The sequence below is a fragment of the Plectropomus leopardus genome, chromosome 17, assembly GCF_008729295.1.
Source record: "Plectropomus leopardus isolate mb chromosome 17, YSFRI_Pleo_2.0, whole genome shotgun sequence".
NCBI lineage: Eukaryota > Metazoa > Chordata > Actinopteri > Perciformes > Serranidae > Plectropomus > Plectropomus leopardus.
This window is the reverse complement of record NC_056479.1, coordinates 24863287-24879607: the sequence shown is the minus strand read 5'-3', so window position 1 is coordinate 24879607 and position 16321 is coordinate 24863287. Positions and strand designations below refer to the sequence as shown.

Here is a 16321-nt window from a genome sequence, read left to right as displayed (position 1 = left end):
TGTTTTTAACAAATTTATTCATATAAAAATATGCAATATAAGTTTCTATTCACAATCCAAAAGACAGATTCACATATATCTTTAACTACAGTCATACAGTGGCTATCAATTAAAAATAAGTCCAGAGACTTCCACAAAAAGGTCATTTAATAGTATGATGTTTAACAAAATTAGTCACACTAAATATCAATAATAATAGGCTGTTCTTTTACATAATCTATAATGTTAAGGATCAGAAAAACAATGTGTTTCTGAAATGAGCGAACTTTAAATCTAAGATTAAATAAAAACAAAGTCTTTGATGAAATACAGAGATGAGTGACAAATACAGATTAAAACACCGAGTCCACTAATTGAAGAGTTTAATTCCAAATTAACTATCCACTTTTGAAAACAGACGCAGTGATGCAACTTAAAGGATATAAAACCCCAAAGAAGACGACTATTGTAAACAGTGTGATACTCACCCTTCAGAATTATTGCTGACATGAAAGTAATGAATATAAACATCACATATACAAGCACATTTGTATTATTCTAGGATCCTTTGTAGTGTATTAACTGACTGATGTATCAAATTCAGTTTATTATTGCATAGCCTATAATTCCAGAAAAAAATATAATGCTGTGTGTTTATCCAGCTAATATGAAAAAAAAAAATCTGAGAGAAGAATGTGTTTATTTGGCCTTTTAAGAGGCACGCAAGAAAAGAGACAATTAGCATTCCCTGCAGAAATGATCCTCCTCTGTAACGTGATCACACACAGTGCTCTAAACATTCACACGCCACCTGCTGCACCTCCCCGTGTACCTCCTTTATGTCCTCCATACCTAGCACCACTCCTCTGGGCACACCTCTTCCCTCTGCCACCCCTTCCACCTCTTTAGGACTCAGCACCCGGCTCCACACCCTGAACCCCGCCATCCGCCCAGCAAACCCCTCTGCAGGGTCAAACCCTCCACCGACAGTGTCCTGCTCCTGCCCCAGCACCACTGATCCACCTCCGGGAATCTCCCAGCCCTTCCTGAAGTTGGAGCCTGAGGAGGCGAGGCGCCGGTCACTGTAGTGCCAGAAACGACCCTGGATGGAGGACCAGAGGACGCAGAGATGGTGCCAGCGAGCGTCCAGGAGTGACGACGCAGGGAGACGGCGGTAGACAGGGTCTCCGATGATGAAGTCCAGGGAGGAGGAGGTGTAGAAGGGGTGGGAAGATGATGAAGAAGCAGAGGAGGAGGCAGAGGAGTTGCGTCCATACAGAACTAACTGGTTGTCGTTGTCGTCTGTGGCGTACGAAAGCAGCGTGCCGACATGTGAGGCCTCGACACGGAGCCACAAACACACAGAAAGTTCAGGAAGGTCGGGGAGAGTCTGGAAGAAGGTGACAAAGTTCTCCGCTGAGGCCGAAGGGAAGAAAAGCATGGAGTCCACGTTACAGACTACAGCAAGAAGGAAAGAGAAGACATCATTAATTTAATAAAAAATGTGGTGGCTAAAGTTAAGAGAACAAAAAAATAAAGATTTCTGTACTTGCACAATATAGTGTGACATGTAATTTACAACTTCACATCTGTTTACTTTCTGTGAACTCTACAATAATTTTACCTTTGACTCCAGCCTTAGTGATCAGAGTGTTTTTTTCATTAAAAAAGTTAGTCACGTAACTTTTCACAGTTAGCTTTGTACATATTGTTAATAATATTTACTGTTTGTTTATGTAGTGTTTTTTTTTAAAAATCATTTTAATAGCAAGCTTGACCAGTCGGCTAGACAAGCTAAAACAAAGAAAAGCAAGTTTGTGAGGGCCGTCAACTCTACGGAGCGTCACTGCTCACTTTTGCAAGTCAGTGTATGTCAGTCACTTTAATATTTTAAGCAGCTCTTCAAAGCAGCATTGGTGCCACACAGGACTGCAGGAACACCACTCAGACTCGCTTCCAATTTTTCTGAATGGCCACTCGCAGTATTGAAGTGAAAAAAATCACCCAGGACCCAAAAATAATGTTCCCAATAGAACAATAATATAAAAGACGAATCTCTTGGGGTGCCCAGTAGCTTAGCTGGTAGAGCGGGTGCCACATGTACAGAGGTTGCGTCCTCACCACAGTGGCTGTGAGTTCGATTCCTGTCTTGCTGCATGTCATCCCCTCTCTCTCCCCCTTTCACACTTAAGCTGTCCTATCAAATAAAGCCAAAAATATGAATCTCTCAGTTATGAATTATTGTTCCATTAAGGTTTTATTTGTAAAATTTTCCTTTAGTTGAGTAAAACAATTTAAAAATCAGTGACGTTATCACAATCTATGAGCCGAGGGGGAACACGTGGGCGGGGCCAGCAGGAAAAAACACTACTGCAGATATTCAGTGGGCAGCATACCGCAGAAATAAACCTGTAAGCTATTCAGCTTCGTGGATACAGCTTCTTGGCTACAGCTTTTTGGATACAGCTTTTGTGGCAGGGCTCCATTCATTCCTGTGAAATTTGCTCAGTGGTGCGAGAAGCCAAAAAAAAAAGCTTTTTTTCCGTGGTATTAAATTACCCAGATATTCGCATTATTAGGCCCATAGAGCAAGCCCACTTGAGACTCTGTTGAGCAATCCATTAACTTGAATGGATAAAATGATTCAATTTTGCGGCGTTTCAACACCTTCCAAATGTTTTCAGACCAAATGGATCAAATTCTGATAGTAAAGCAAGTCATTTTGCAGAGGTTTGACACTCAAAAATATGTATACACTTATGTCTGTTGTCTTTTTCCCAATGTAAGTCAATGGGGAAAAAACTTTTTTTGGGCCCCATGACATCACGTCATAAGTGAGGGAGCTGTAATTTCAGTTTGGCCACTACAATGTGGTGCACTTCCTTAGAGCCAGGGTAGCCCACTTTGACTGGCTACTTACTGGTTGCATCCTTTTTGGGAACTGGTCGTGCAGGGATCTTGTGCCTCAGAGGATGCTGGAGGAAGCTGTGGATCACTGAAGACTCTACCTCTGTGTCACTCTCTTCCTCCTCACCTCCATCCCACCTGTTCACACTGGGCTGATGAGACTCAGACTGGGGCTGTGGAGACCCCGGACTGGTCCTGCTCTGTCCGTCTTTGTTGGGTTCAGGATGGGCTGGAGTGTGAGGAAGGGGCTGCGGCCAAGTGTGGTGACTGGGATTGTGTAACTGGGGTTGACTCTGGTGATATAACTGAGGCTGGGATCGTTGCTGGACCTGGACATGACGATAAGGTGTGTTTTGGCGAGACTGGAGCTGCTCCTGCTGGATCGGATAAGGCCTTGTCTGGGCTCGGACCTGGATCTGTGACTGGGGAGGGTAAGGTTCAGGCTGGGGCAGGTAATCTGTGGACGGGGGATTATGATTTGAATACTGGACAGCAGATTCTGGCTGAGGTCTCATCCTCTGGGTCTTTGAATGTTTGGGCTGGTTTGGTGTTGCCTGGTACTGATACGGCTGTAGAGGATTTTCAGTCCTGGAATAGCTGATATCCTCTGATCTGTGTTGGGGGTCCAGTATCCTCCCAGGCCTCCCTCCTCTCTGTGTCTGGCTTCTTCTGCTGGGTTCATAGTACTCCTGAGGTGTGACGTTGGAGTTGAAGGGCTCTCCCGCCCTCCACAACCCTCTGCTTTTGCCTCCTCCGTTCTGCTGCAGGATCTCACCGAGCCGGCCCTCCAGCCGGGTCACACGCAGTGCCTGGTTCTTCAGGGATTCCTGTAGCCCCTTCAGCCCAATGAGCAGCTCATCACGCTGGATCTGAAGGGCAGCCAGCCGCTCCTCTTGGCTCTGGAGCTCCAGGGTGAGGTTAGCAAAATCCTGACCGGGATCAGGCTTCTGTTTCTGGGCTTGGCGCCGGTTCTCTCTCAGGTTCCTCTCCATCAGAGCCAGACGACCCTCCATTCGTTTACTCTTCTTTTCAAGCTTTCTACTCCACTCCCTGATATGATAATAAGCATTTAAACATTGTTTTATTTATTTATTTATTTTTGTTTAATTTGGGTTTTTTTTTAACATGTAAAAAAAATAAAAATAAAAAAAGCAAAAAGAAATTAGCAATAATTCTAGAGCAAACTCTCAAGATACAAATTCTTATAAATGATATAAATAAGCATTGTCAAATATGTACATGTACAACAAGGAGTAGGAAGATGTATACACTTACATTTTCCCCTTTTCCATAGCTTTATCATATTTGAAAATGCATAATGTAGCACAATCCGACCGGAACCAAATAGTAACATTTCATCATTTTGCCTCACTTGGAAGACTAGATTTGAGAGATTTTTAAATTGCAATACATTAAAAATTTTGCAGTATTTATGGAATTATAGTGTATTGACATTTTTAGAAAAATATTATGTCATTAAAAACATTTAAACACACAAGAAGACTTTTTTTTTAAATAGGCGCAAATATCATTCCACTCCCTCTCAGAGACTTACTTCAAAACATGATAATCATACACCCATTTTTGTGTATTTCATAACAATTATATATTTTATAATATATGAGAAGCATCAATAATTTTTTTCTGAAATGTATTACATATGTAATATTTTTTATATTCCAAAAAACTTTAAAACATGCAAATACAACTCTATGTTTGTTGCTGTATGTTTGTTTGAAAAATGACCAATAAATATACCCTCTACCTTCTCTATATATCTCAGCAGGTTAGATGTTTAAATGTGGAAATACTGTATATTTCTGACACATTAGAAGAAATCCAGTCAGAGTATACTGTCCAAAAGCTGTTCTGTTACCTCTCACTCTCCCTAAAAGGAAAAGCCAACTCAACACTGCACATTTTAAACTTCACTATACCTAATGTTTGAGTATTAACATTAGTTTTTTCATGAAAAAGGGTTTTATCTTCTAAGATAGATTACAGTAAACTGGATTTACCTTTTACCTTCAATTGTTTGTTGTCTTCAGTCTACTCTTTACTTTCCAAGAGGCCTTTACTTGCCAGAATTGTCTCAACAACATATATTTACAATCATACCCGAGCTCTTACCTGAGACCCTCGATCTCCTGCGTCGTGCTCTGCTTGAGTTGTTCGAGGTCCTGCGACATGTCGTGCCAGTGGTCATTCAGGGCCTGAACTCGGCTCTCCAGCCCCCCGGAGAAGTTTCTGTTCTGGTTCTGGGCCAACATGTCCAATCGGGCCTGGGTCAGCGCCTGGAACTGCTGGAACTGTGTAAAGAAATGTGTTTTCACAAGTCTTTCTGCAGCTGTTTGGTAACTGATTTGAAGGACAGGAAAAAAACTCAAAATCTCAATACGGTAAAAAAAAATACAATGCACTTCTGTGATGACTTTTCCTCTTGAGCAATCATCATCTCAGCTGCATACCTGCAGGACTTTACAAAATGATAACATATGTGCTCTACAGAAATAAAGTGTACAGAAACGGGGTGTAAACGGGGAGTAAAATTAAAGCTCCTATCTTAGCTGTTTAACAGAGGTATTACTGGTAAAACCAGAATGTTATGCCTTTTAGGCTGATTATTAATCAGTGTTACAGACCTGACATAAAACAAATTACAAAATACATTTGAATCTATTTTAAGATCCTTTTATTAGTTTTTAAAGCTATAAATGGTGTTGGGTGATGTTGGACAGTGAAAACACTTTTTTAAACAGGAAACAGCAAAAAGCAGGTCAATTAGCTTTAGCTAAAATGTTATCCCACCAGCTAACCTAACCTGGTCATAACCTTAACTTTTACATAATTACAGCTGTCAGAAAGCCAATATGTAATGAATATATAGTTACTGTGTTTTGGCTTTGTAGGGCAGATATGACAAACTGTTTTTGGTGGTTTTACAAATAGGCAGCTCAATTAAGTCTAATACCACATGCTACCATGACTCTCTCCATGAGTGTGTATGTTTATATCCACAGCACCCAAATTAGAAGTACATATATAAGTACATACAATTAAGATAATTTATATCTAAAAGTTGTATTGTTTGTTGTTTTAGTGAAATTCTAGTTTGGTTTTTAAAATGGAAAGTAGGGTTTAGAGATTATACAGTGGGGTAGTGCAGCAAAGTTGCAACTTATTGTTCAGCATGTTTGCATTTATAGTGAATGTGGGTTTGCACTCTAACTTAAACTTTTATTAAAGTATGTATGAACACATTAAATAGGCCTAAGCCATTGAAAAACAAAGTAAATTCAGCAGTGAGGAAGGTGGAGGGAGCCACATTTTTGCAAAGGAAAGTCAAATTGAAAAAAAAGGTAGTAGGATTTGATATGTATTTACTTCCTCCTACTCCTTTTTGGACATGAATTTAGGTTAGGTTTATTTCATGAATATGTCCGCTGGGCATTCTAGTGTTGTTTTTCTTGCTTATATTTTACTTTGTTTTCCTATTTTATTTGGTATGTTCAAAATAAAGATGTAACTAACAAATACATAGTTACAAGATTATAGTTGCTTCAGCACTAAGTCTTCATGCACTGTTACAACTGCTCCTTCGATCAATTTGCATACTTTAAAAAAAGCCAAAATAATAACACAGTGACATACACAGTCTGATTCAAACTGACCTGTTCACTGAGTCGTCGTAGTTTCTGGGACACCGGATCGACTCTCTGCACCTGAACGAGCTGAATGTGCAACAGAAGCATGTAGACCAGGATAAGGGACCAGTGGCCGAGCCTGAGGCTGCCCATGGTGCACTGGATCTGGGATAGATGCAGCAGGGAGCCTGGGTCAGAGTCTGGATGATTGGAGGTTGGAAGGAACAAACAGAACAAATAGAGGACAGAAAGATAAAGCTGAAAAGGGCTGGTCTTGATACACAAACTGTATACACACAATGAACACATATGCACACACACGAACACACATAATACACAAAAGCACACCCACACGCTGGGACAAGAACACACTTTCCATTTTCCACAACATCACTGGGGAGCTGGGAGGAAATGCAGATGGATTTAACAGGTACTCTCTCTGCCTCTCTCTCACTCTGCTGCACAAATGAACACAAAGAAACGCGAACTTCTAAAAAGCTGAAATGTCCAGCGTTCAATAAAACTTAGAATAGTGGATCATCCCAATTTCACTCAGCTGACAGAGCTGAAAAAAGATGTTTTCATTACATTTGTACCACAAATTATAACTATTCTATATCATTAAACACAAGAAGATGAAGCTTGTGTTAGTGTGTTAGTGTGCTTGTGTGTGTCATTAATAACAGCCATAAATGTCATGATGCGTGGGCTGATGTAGAAGCAGCTTGTACTTTCCTCTTACTCCTTACTCAACTGGTGGGGATCTGACCTCTGTCTTCTTCTGCTTTCTCTTTGACTCACCCAATCCAGGAATCATGTTGTACATCCCTCCCTTCTGCTTTCTGCACATGTCCAGGTTGCAACACTTGGGCTTTATTTGCACTGGGCTTAAAAAGAAATAATATAAATAATAATAATAATAATAATAATGATAATAAAAATAATAACAATAACACTGTATACATGCAGCTGTGCAACATACTCTAACATGTTGTTCATCACGGCACAATATAGAAAACTGTACGTTGTCTGCTTCTTTGAACCAAAATAGGATTTTATCAAAGTTTTGCATCAAACTCATTTCCCTTCTTGAAAAGGTCAGCACTGCGATATTTGGGCATATCCAAAAATCTTATTGTATCCAAGTCTTTCATAATGTTTAAATGACGGTGTATTTCTTCTTTCAACCAGAAATCGAAGCCTTTTTGGGGGCATGCATCTTTACACCAGTCGTGCAAACTCTTGGTTATTTGGTTAGTGTACAGTGTATCCATGGCAACGCACAGAGCTGACTGTAAACGGGCAAGAGGTCGTGTGCCACAAACTGTGGTAAATAACCCAATATATAGATGCATATATGCATATAGATGCTCTGTGCACATGCCCAAATAATGCTAATGAAACTTGAATAATACCAGAATATCCTACATGTCTTAATTTGAAAATGATGAATTAAAAAAAAAAAAGCCTAATTTGTAAACTCCAAACAGATTATGCTGTTTACATGCACATCAAAAAATATTATCATTTTCGGATTAATAGTGGAATATATCAAATATTTTAAATCCAAATTCTGTGATATTATTCTAATTCTGAATAAAAATCCATTTTTGGGGGTGCCGACATGCTCACCTGTAGAGCGCGCGCACCATGTACAGAGGCTATGTCTCCTTGCAGCAGCAGCTGCAGGTTCGATTCCCTCCTCGGCCCTTTAATGCCTGTCACCCCCCTCTCTGATGCTGAATCTGTCCTGTCAATTAAAGGTAAAAAGGCCAAAAATAATAATAAAAAACAAAACTAATTTTTTAATAACAGATCTTTTATACAGTTACTAAATTCATCTTATTCAAAATATTCAGTAGTTCAGTTTCTCTTGTGGAAGTCCAGCGCAGGCAGCTGTTAGTTTCAGTTTCATTGTGACTGTATTTGCAGCTCACCACGCTCAGGTTCAGTCTATCAGCCTGGAAAACCCTGAACCGCACACAGCTTCATCACCGGAAAAGTGCAGATGTTGTAAACACTACAGTTTTTTTTATTTCACCAGCTGATTTTTCGAACTTAGTCTGCAAAGAAGGATAATCTTTACTAGAAGTTTCATTGGAACAGGATGGACTTTATCTGACAGTGACGTTTCATCCTTTCGCCAAGAGAACAAACAGATCCTGAAAAAAGATTTTACAAATCAGACACCTTTGATAAAAAGCTTTTCTGTGCATACTGCAAACATGGAAGAAGAGACTCCACTGCTGAACAGAAGACCAACATCATCTGAATCAAAGGTAGGAAATATTCAACGTATTTTAATGGATCTTCAGATCTCAATAATAGCCCACAGATTTATTCGGATTGACTGATTTCATATGAACAAAAAACAAATTAATTCTCCATCACTTGTTGAAGGATTACAGATTTATTGTGAGGGCGTCTGACACGGCTCCAGTTTCCCTAAGTTATTTTAGACTGGTCTGTAACATTAGATCAGTTCTAATTTTGATCTGCAAGACTAGGGCTGCAACAAATGATTATTTTTAATGTCAGTTAATCTGTCAATAAATTATTTGGTCTAAAAGACCAAATAATTTATTTTTCAGCATTTTCAGAAAATGCTGAAAAATGTCAGTCACTGTTTACCAAAGCCAAAGATGATGTCCTCTAATGTCTGGTTTTGTCAACAACCCAAGATATTCAGTTTATTCAGTAATAGAGGAGTTAAGAAACCAACCAGAAAATAATCAAATTTAAGAGGCTCAGAAAAATTTGGCTTTTTTTTCCTAAAAAAACCCCCCAAAAAACTGCAAATGATTTAAATATAAAGTAAGACCCAAAAAGTGAGGCACAATCACGTGCACGCAGCTACAGGGACATCCTTCCCTAAACATTAACTCCCTTAAACAGATCCTACAATCTACTGAATCAAATTCTCATCAGGGAGTTGGAGTACAGGCAAAAACAAATAAACAAGCATGCATTGTTAGAAATTCAAAAAAGTACAAGTGCTAAATTTATTTGGCTTATTACTGAGCTGTTATTGATTATCCCATTTGAAACTGATTTGCAGACTGCGAGATTCTGCTGGTAACCGGGATTTAAAAGTGATGCTGAATTGCAGTTGCTTAACTCTGGTTAAGATGTTGCATCATGGCTGAAACAGAAGCTTTCACAGGAGTAAAAGGGATTAAATTAAATGCACCTGCCTAAAGTCAATTAAAAAAAACCTGCTGTCACACTGTGGCTCACTTATTCTTTATCTTCATAAAATATTGGTGAAGTAATCGTTTCTGTAAAGCTTTTGACGACATTTCCCAGAGTTCACATGTCATCATGCAGGCAATTCTGTCATTAGTTCATACTTACATTTTCTGTGAGTTAACTTTGAGTCAAACCAGGAACGAAAAACACACTTCCCCTCTGTGTTCTTAGACCTCACAATCTGTCAGGCAGCAGTTTTCAAACACTAAAATCAACTTCCCTTTAACTTGAACACAATGACAGTTTAAGTGCAAATAAATTAGCTCTGAATCACAAAATATAGTATCTACTTACTGTATTCAGGTTACTCACTGATTTTAACTTGTCCACATCCTTCCATCCCAGATCAATAACTCCAAACTGTTCCTGGCCGTCTTCTCGGCCGTCCTGGGGAACTTCAGCTTTGGTTACTCCTTGGTGTACTCGTCCCCGGTCCTGCCAAAGCTCAAGAGCCCCGATGCCGACCCTCGGCTCAGGATGGACACGGAGCAGGCGGCGTGGTTCGGCTCCATCTACACACTGGGTGCAGCAGCCGGAGGGCTGGGGGCCATGCTGCTCAACGACATGATTGGACGGAAGCTGAGCATCATGATGTCGGCTGTGCCGTCGACTATTGGGTCAGTCACAAAACACAGATGTCAAAGTGTGATTAAATGTGACAAAGTACATTGACTTAAGTACTTCAGGATACTAAGTATGTCTTACTTTACCTAAGTATTTCTTAGGATGCGCCACTTTATTCTTTCTGAGAGAGTTATGGCACTTTTCACTCCACTACAGTTTTGACATCTACAGTGGCTTTACTAGTAAAGGACAGTACCAGTAAAGTACCTAGAATCTGTAGTTAAGTTAAGTACTTTACTAAATGTATTTAGTTACATTTCACCACTGCACAGATTTATAGTCTATTCTGAGTAATTTAATATCCATAGATTGTTTTATATTAATGAGTCATGGTGTCTACATATAAGTCTGCGTGTATTGTTTGTTTTAAAAACTCACATCATGTGTCTCAGATACATGCTGATGGGAGGAGCTTTTAATCTGTGGATGCTCCACGTGGGCCGTTTCCTCACAGGCGTTGCCGGGGGAATGACCGCAGCATCTATTCCTGTAAGTTATCGCAGTTAGAGAAACTAATTTCCTTTTTTTCCCCACATAGTTTTGTATGACAATTCTGACAACAATTATGTGAATATTCATGTTTGTATCATGGATTTTTAACCTGAATTGATATGTTCATGTGACTATATACGTGTCTTTGGTGTGTTTATGTCACAGGTATATATCTCTGAGATCTCCCACAAAGCAGTGAGAGGAGCTCTGGGCTCCTGTCCTCAGATCACGGCTGTGTTTGGGGCCCTGACGCTTTATGCCATGGGTAAGAACATACTGCTGCATAAATAACAGTTTACCACATTGTTTTTATACATTTAGCTGAAACTCTTATCCTTAAAATGTAGAGGCACGACTCTACCTCCTGCTTTTACTCATGCCATCATAAGCTGAGTAACATGTATGATGTGCAGGTCTGGTAGTACCTTGGCGGTGGCTGGCAGTGGCGGGGGAGGTGCCAGCTGTGTTGATGGTCGTGTTGCTGACGTTCATGCCGAGCTCCCCCAGGAGGCTCCTGGTTCTGGGCAGAGACCAGAAGGCTGAGAAGGCCCTCCAGTGGCTGAGGGGAAAACACTATGACACACAAATTGAGCTCAGTGCCATAAAGGTAAGAGGTCTAACATCATCCTCAACCAAATCCCCCAAATAAACGTTGGCATTGTACATTTCTGCAAATCATGGATATGGTTATTTTTAGAAAAACATAGTGTTTAAAATACTCGGTTGTGGCGCAATCATGGATGGAGATGCTAGCAATATCTTGCTAAAAAAACACTTATTTTTGGAGGCACAATCGCAGCTGGAAATGCCCTCAATGTCTTGCTAAAAACACTAAAATAACACCCAGTTTAGGTGCAAAATCATGGCTGGAAATGCAAACAAAACCTTGCCAAAAACTGCCAGTTTTTGTGGAACAATCACAACTGGAAATGCAAACAATGTTTCACTAAAAAACATCCAGTTTTGGGGGCACCATCACACTGGAAATACACTTGATGTCTTGCTAAAAACACTTAGAAAGCCAGTTTCAGTCCAAAGTCTGAAAATGGATGGCTGGAAATTTTGGCGAAAAAAAAATCCTGGTTTAGGTGGAACAATTGCAACTGGAAATGCCGCCCATGTCTAACTAAAAACACCTGATTTGGTGCCATCAACATCCTACTAAAAACACTAAAAAACACAGTTTTGGTGGTGAAAACATGGCTTGTGATGCCATCAATGTCTTACTAAAAAAAACCTGTTTTGCTGTTTGTTGGTCTTGGACAGTGATCGGACAGCTGTCTGATGTAGGTGCCACGCCATCCACCATCCACTAAACCTTATGATGGCAAAGTCAGCTAATGTATGTGTAATCAGAACTACATCAGTTTAGAAACGTTGATATGATACGACTGAAATGTACAAATATAACATATCCGTGGTTCGCAGAAACATGAGTCACCAGAAAAATGTTTTTTCCCGGGCTGTCATACTTACTCAATGACTTACGTGCTAGAGACAAAGACCTATTCCATTTTAGTTTTTTAAAAAGCTACTTCACACACTTTATTTTTGTCTGTTTGCTCGTTTGCCTCCCCATGCAGCACAGCATCAGCACACAGGGTAAAGTCACATGGTCACAGCTGGCCACTCCCAACTACTACCGACCAATCATCATCTCAGTGGTGATGCGTTTCCTGCAGCAGATGACCGGCATCACACCCATCCTGGTTTACCTGGAGCCCATCTTCTCCCAATTCAAAGTTACCCTGGAGCCAAAGTTAGACATCTTTTCTGTTCATCTATATCTTGATTCGGATGATATTAGTGATGATGATAAAATACACTTAAGTTCAAATCTGTTTGTTATTTTAACCTTTGCCCCAGATACTGACCTCTCCTTTCTCTGTGTCCGTCAGGTATGATGCCGCCCTTGTGGGTGCAGTCCGCCTCTTTTCTGTTGCCGTGGCAGCCTGCTTAATGGACAAGGCAGGACGCAAAGCCCTGTTGTACATGTCGAGCATGCTGATGTTCCTGTCATCTCTGACTCTGACCATGATCTCCCACACCACACCCTACCCTCCAGGCCCCGCCCCTCCTAACCTCACAGTCAGTTTGGACTACAGCTCCCATGATGCCATTGGAAACACTATTGTTGCCAGCCACCAAGCTGCAGCAAGCCTCATTCCTCTAATCAGCACCATGGTATTTATATTTGGTGAGTGCTGCATGCAACTCATTTTGTTGAAAATCCATCCCATACCCAAAAAAACCTTTGCTTTTATCTGTGCTCGCAGAGTGGCTCAATGGAGAGCAGTAGGCAGGGTTTCAATTAACCCTTGAACTGCACAAATGTAATATAAAATATGCCCAGTAGAAACACATCAATTTCGAAAAATACTCCCCTTTATCGCAAAAAATAGTTTTTACACTCGCATAAGGTAGTATTTCAGGTGACGCTTGTCGATGGGAACTGGCTCCCTTTAGCATGATGCATCGCACAACTCTTCAAAAGTCATCCGCAAGTTTTGAATGCAAAATTCCTCTGTGAAATCGTGGACTGTCCCCTGATAAGTGGCCATAAGTGGGCTTGCCTCTCCATTATCGTTACCATAACAAGCCTACGTTGCCTTTGATTGGACATAAGCATTTGACACATTGGGAGTAAGAATGAGTTGGCCTCATCGTTTGGATACATAGATACAAGCAGCTGGTTTGTCGGGCAAAGACGTAATAACCTGTCAGTCATGTGTTTATGTATTTAACGAAGCATGTGTTGTTCACAGCTTCCATCGTGTTCCAACATGTTAAGAGCTGTTATGTCCTCAGGTCATTGCTCTTAAAGCATGATTCACTGCTTTCTGTCACACGTAAACATCAATCTCCTCATTCAAACTCCTAAAACGCCTTAATTGAGAAAACAACACAGCCCGGTTATGTGATGCTACCTAGATTCAAGGATGTTCCTCTCGTCTGTCCAAAATCAAGACTAATGGACAAAACAAATCACTTTAGTTGTTGTTTTTAGAGCCAATGAAGCAAAAAGAGTCTGAAAAATGGAGCATAATGTGGTCATGCCATATCAATGACTTCCTGTGCTTTTGTTGTACGTGACATCACCTGCTTTAATATGAGCTGCTTGCCTTTTACCACATTGTCCATTGTCTCCTAGGATACGCCATGGGATGGGGCCCAATCACATGGTTGCTGATGTCAGAGGTGCTGCCGTTGGTTGCCAGGGGTGTGGCCTCAGGTCTGTGTGTCACTGTCAGCTGGTTGACGGCCTTCATGCTCACACACGCCTTCACACACCTGGAGGACAAGTACGGCCTGTATGTGCCCTTCCTGGGTTTTACGGTGGTGTGTGTGCTCTGTCTGCTGTTCAACGCCGTGTGTATCCCAGAGACTCGTGGCCGCTCGCTGGAGGAAATAGAGAATTATTTCAGGACGGGACGTAGTTTCACGATCAACCGGAGTCATTCCACTGCACAGTCAAGCTGAACCTAAAGACTTCTTTGATCAAAAAATGAGTTATTTGAATAACAGACCTTGAAAAAGGGACAGTGCAAAGTGATTTTTAAATTCAGTATATAACAACCAGTATTAAGGCTAACCCTAACCCTAACCCATGTTGCACAGTCTGAGAAAGGACTTCAAGAATAGCCGAACACAGATGGACAACTGTCAAAGACTCACTTTTAAAACTGCACGGGTGCCTAAACGGTGTTTGAACCGAAACTATTTTCAAATGTTTTGTTTATAAAATTAACAGACTTAATTTGAACAGTAACACTCCACAAGCTGCTGTATCACAGACATTCTCTGTATTATCATATCATATAGGCTGCATTTCTTGACAACTGACTTCAAAACATCAGCTACAAAACGCAAAGAATATGTGTAATATATAAAATATGTAAAGCTAATAAATAAAACAATGTCCTGATATGTTTATTAACTATTTGAACAAACAAGTTGCCAGTTGTCTGGTAAAAAACAAACAAACTGGGTCATCATCTTTTGTGGACCTAAAAAAATGAGGACAGGAAGTGATGCTGCTGGCACGCACTGGTGGCTGAGCAGGCCAGGTCGCATGCCACAGTGTCATAGATTTGAGTCTGACTAACAGCCACTGATGCACATTTATGCCGCCCCTCCTCCCAGTTATACCATAACACTCATCTCCATATTGCCAACTCAAAGCAGTTAACTACTGTAGGGATGGACTACGGGCACTGAAATTAAATTTGGACAAAAAATCAACCTGGCACAGTATTGAATTGGACACAAATACACAAGTGCACAATATACCAATTATGAGCAATATATATGCCTAATGTTACAAGAATTCCTGCAAGTGCTTATTGCTGCCATTTATAATACAGTGGCCTATGTGTGTTTAAAACCATACAAGCAAACGCAAAGCAAATATGAAAAAATAATAATTATAATAAAGATTATAATAAAGTAATAAGTAGAAAAATTGTATGTTAGCCTAAGGTAGATTATACTAGCTAGAAGAAAACAATACATAGTTAGAAGTACTAATGGATAAAATGGGCAACATTTTACACCTCTTTAAAGTGGCCTTATAAAAGCTCTGTAGCAGTAATATTGCAAAATATGGGATTACACTTTCAGGTAGATATTACTTTAGAGAGTCTGAATTAATGCACTTACAATGCTGAGAACACAGTGTTAAGCAAATCTGTGTAGTCTGTACAGTTTGAGTGACATGGCAAGAATTATCAAAGATGGATACTGCACTGGTTTCAGTGTGTGTGTGTGTGTGCGTGTGTGTGTGTGTGTGTGTGTGTTTGTTTGTGATATTTTAATCCCTTTGGCCGCACCTTATTGAAGCATTGTGCACAATTATGACAGGCAAGAGAAAAGCTTTAATACAGCATCAGTGCAGTAATGTTTAGATTGCAAAACCATTGTGCTCTTACACAGTGAATATAATGAAATATAGCCTGTACAATGCATCGCAATAAGAGCAGGAAAAAAACTTTTTTTTAGTGAAAGGGATGTGACATTTTATTTCTGAGCTCACATGACAGTGTATTTTTCTTATTGTATTAACAGTCAAATAAAGATGGTGTTGTTACTCCAGCAGCCACAGCAGAGGCAGTTGGTTTTAGATTGGTGTTTTGTTGCTAGTAGCAAAAGCACTGGTTTTACTGGTGCAGTTCTATAGCTGCTTGACTATGGGGCACCAAATATGAACATTTGGTTAAAATTTTTGAACTGATATATTTTGAGTATTTTGCACACTGCACATAAAAGAAGATGTTATAAGTAATTGTTAATGTCTTTATATTTATTAAAAAATCTAAAATCTATTTTAAATCTTAACAGGCTAATAAATTGCGATCTAAATGTCAGATTTAAATTTAGGTTAATTTAAATTTAGGTTTACTGTTACATACAAATATGTAATAACATAC

The 16321-nt window shown here is 40.0% G+C and overlaps 2 protein-coding genes and 1 long non-coding RNA gene across 3 annotated transcripts in view; 1 reads left to right on the top strand and 2 right to left on the bottom strand.

Moving 5' to 3' along the window:
* Nucleotides 1-246: 246 nt before the first annotated feature.
* On the bottom strand, nucleotides 247-6854 carry LOC121957082 (pentraxin-4). Its single transcript, XM_042505593.1, has 4 exons — nucleotides 6558-6854; nucleotides 5017-5195; nucleotides 2900-3936; nucleotides 247-1437 (listed from the first exon to the last, which is right to left on the bottom strand). The coding sequence occupies exons 1-4, from the start codon at nucleotides 6837-6839 to the stop codon at nucleotides 758-760; spliced, it is 2178 nt and encodes a 725-aa protein (XP_042361527.1). The 5' UTR covers nucleotides 6840-6854; the 3' UTR covers nucleotides 247-757.
* A 1735-nt stretch (nucleotides 6855-8589) lies between these two features.
* slc2a6 (solute carrier family 2 member 6) lies at nucleotides 8590-15299 on the top strand. The gene is made up of 8 exons (XM_042504285.1): nucleotides 8590-8809; nucleotides 10125-10396; nucleotides 10796-10892; nucleotides 11061-11160; nucleotides 11309-11502; nucleotides 12479-12654; nucleotides 12794-13092; nucleotides 14047-15299. Exons 1-8 carry the CDS (start codon nucleotides 8756-8758, stop codon nucleotides 14373-14375), a joined length of 1521 nt encoding a protein of 506 aa, XP_042360219.1. The 5' UTR covers nucleotides 8590-8755; the 3' UTR covers nucleotides 14376-15299.
* Nucleotides 14234-16321, bottom strand: part of LOC121956166 — a 33451-nt gene continuing 31363 nt past the window's right edge. The window contains exon 3 of the long non-coding RNA XR_006106680.1: nucleotides 14234-14294. This is a non-coding gene — a long non-coding RNA (uncharacterized LOC121956166). The remainder of the gene's footprint in view (nucleotides 14295-16321) is intronic.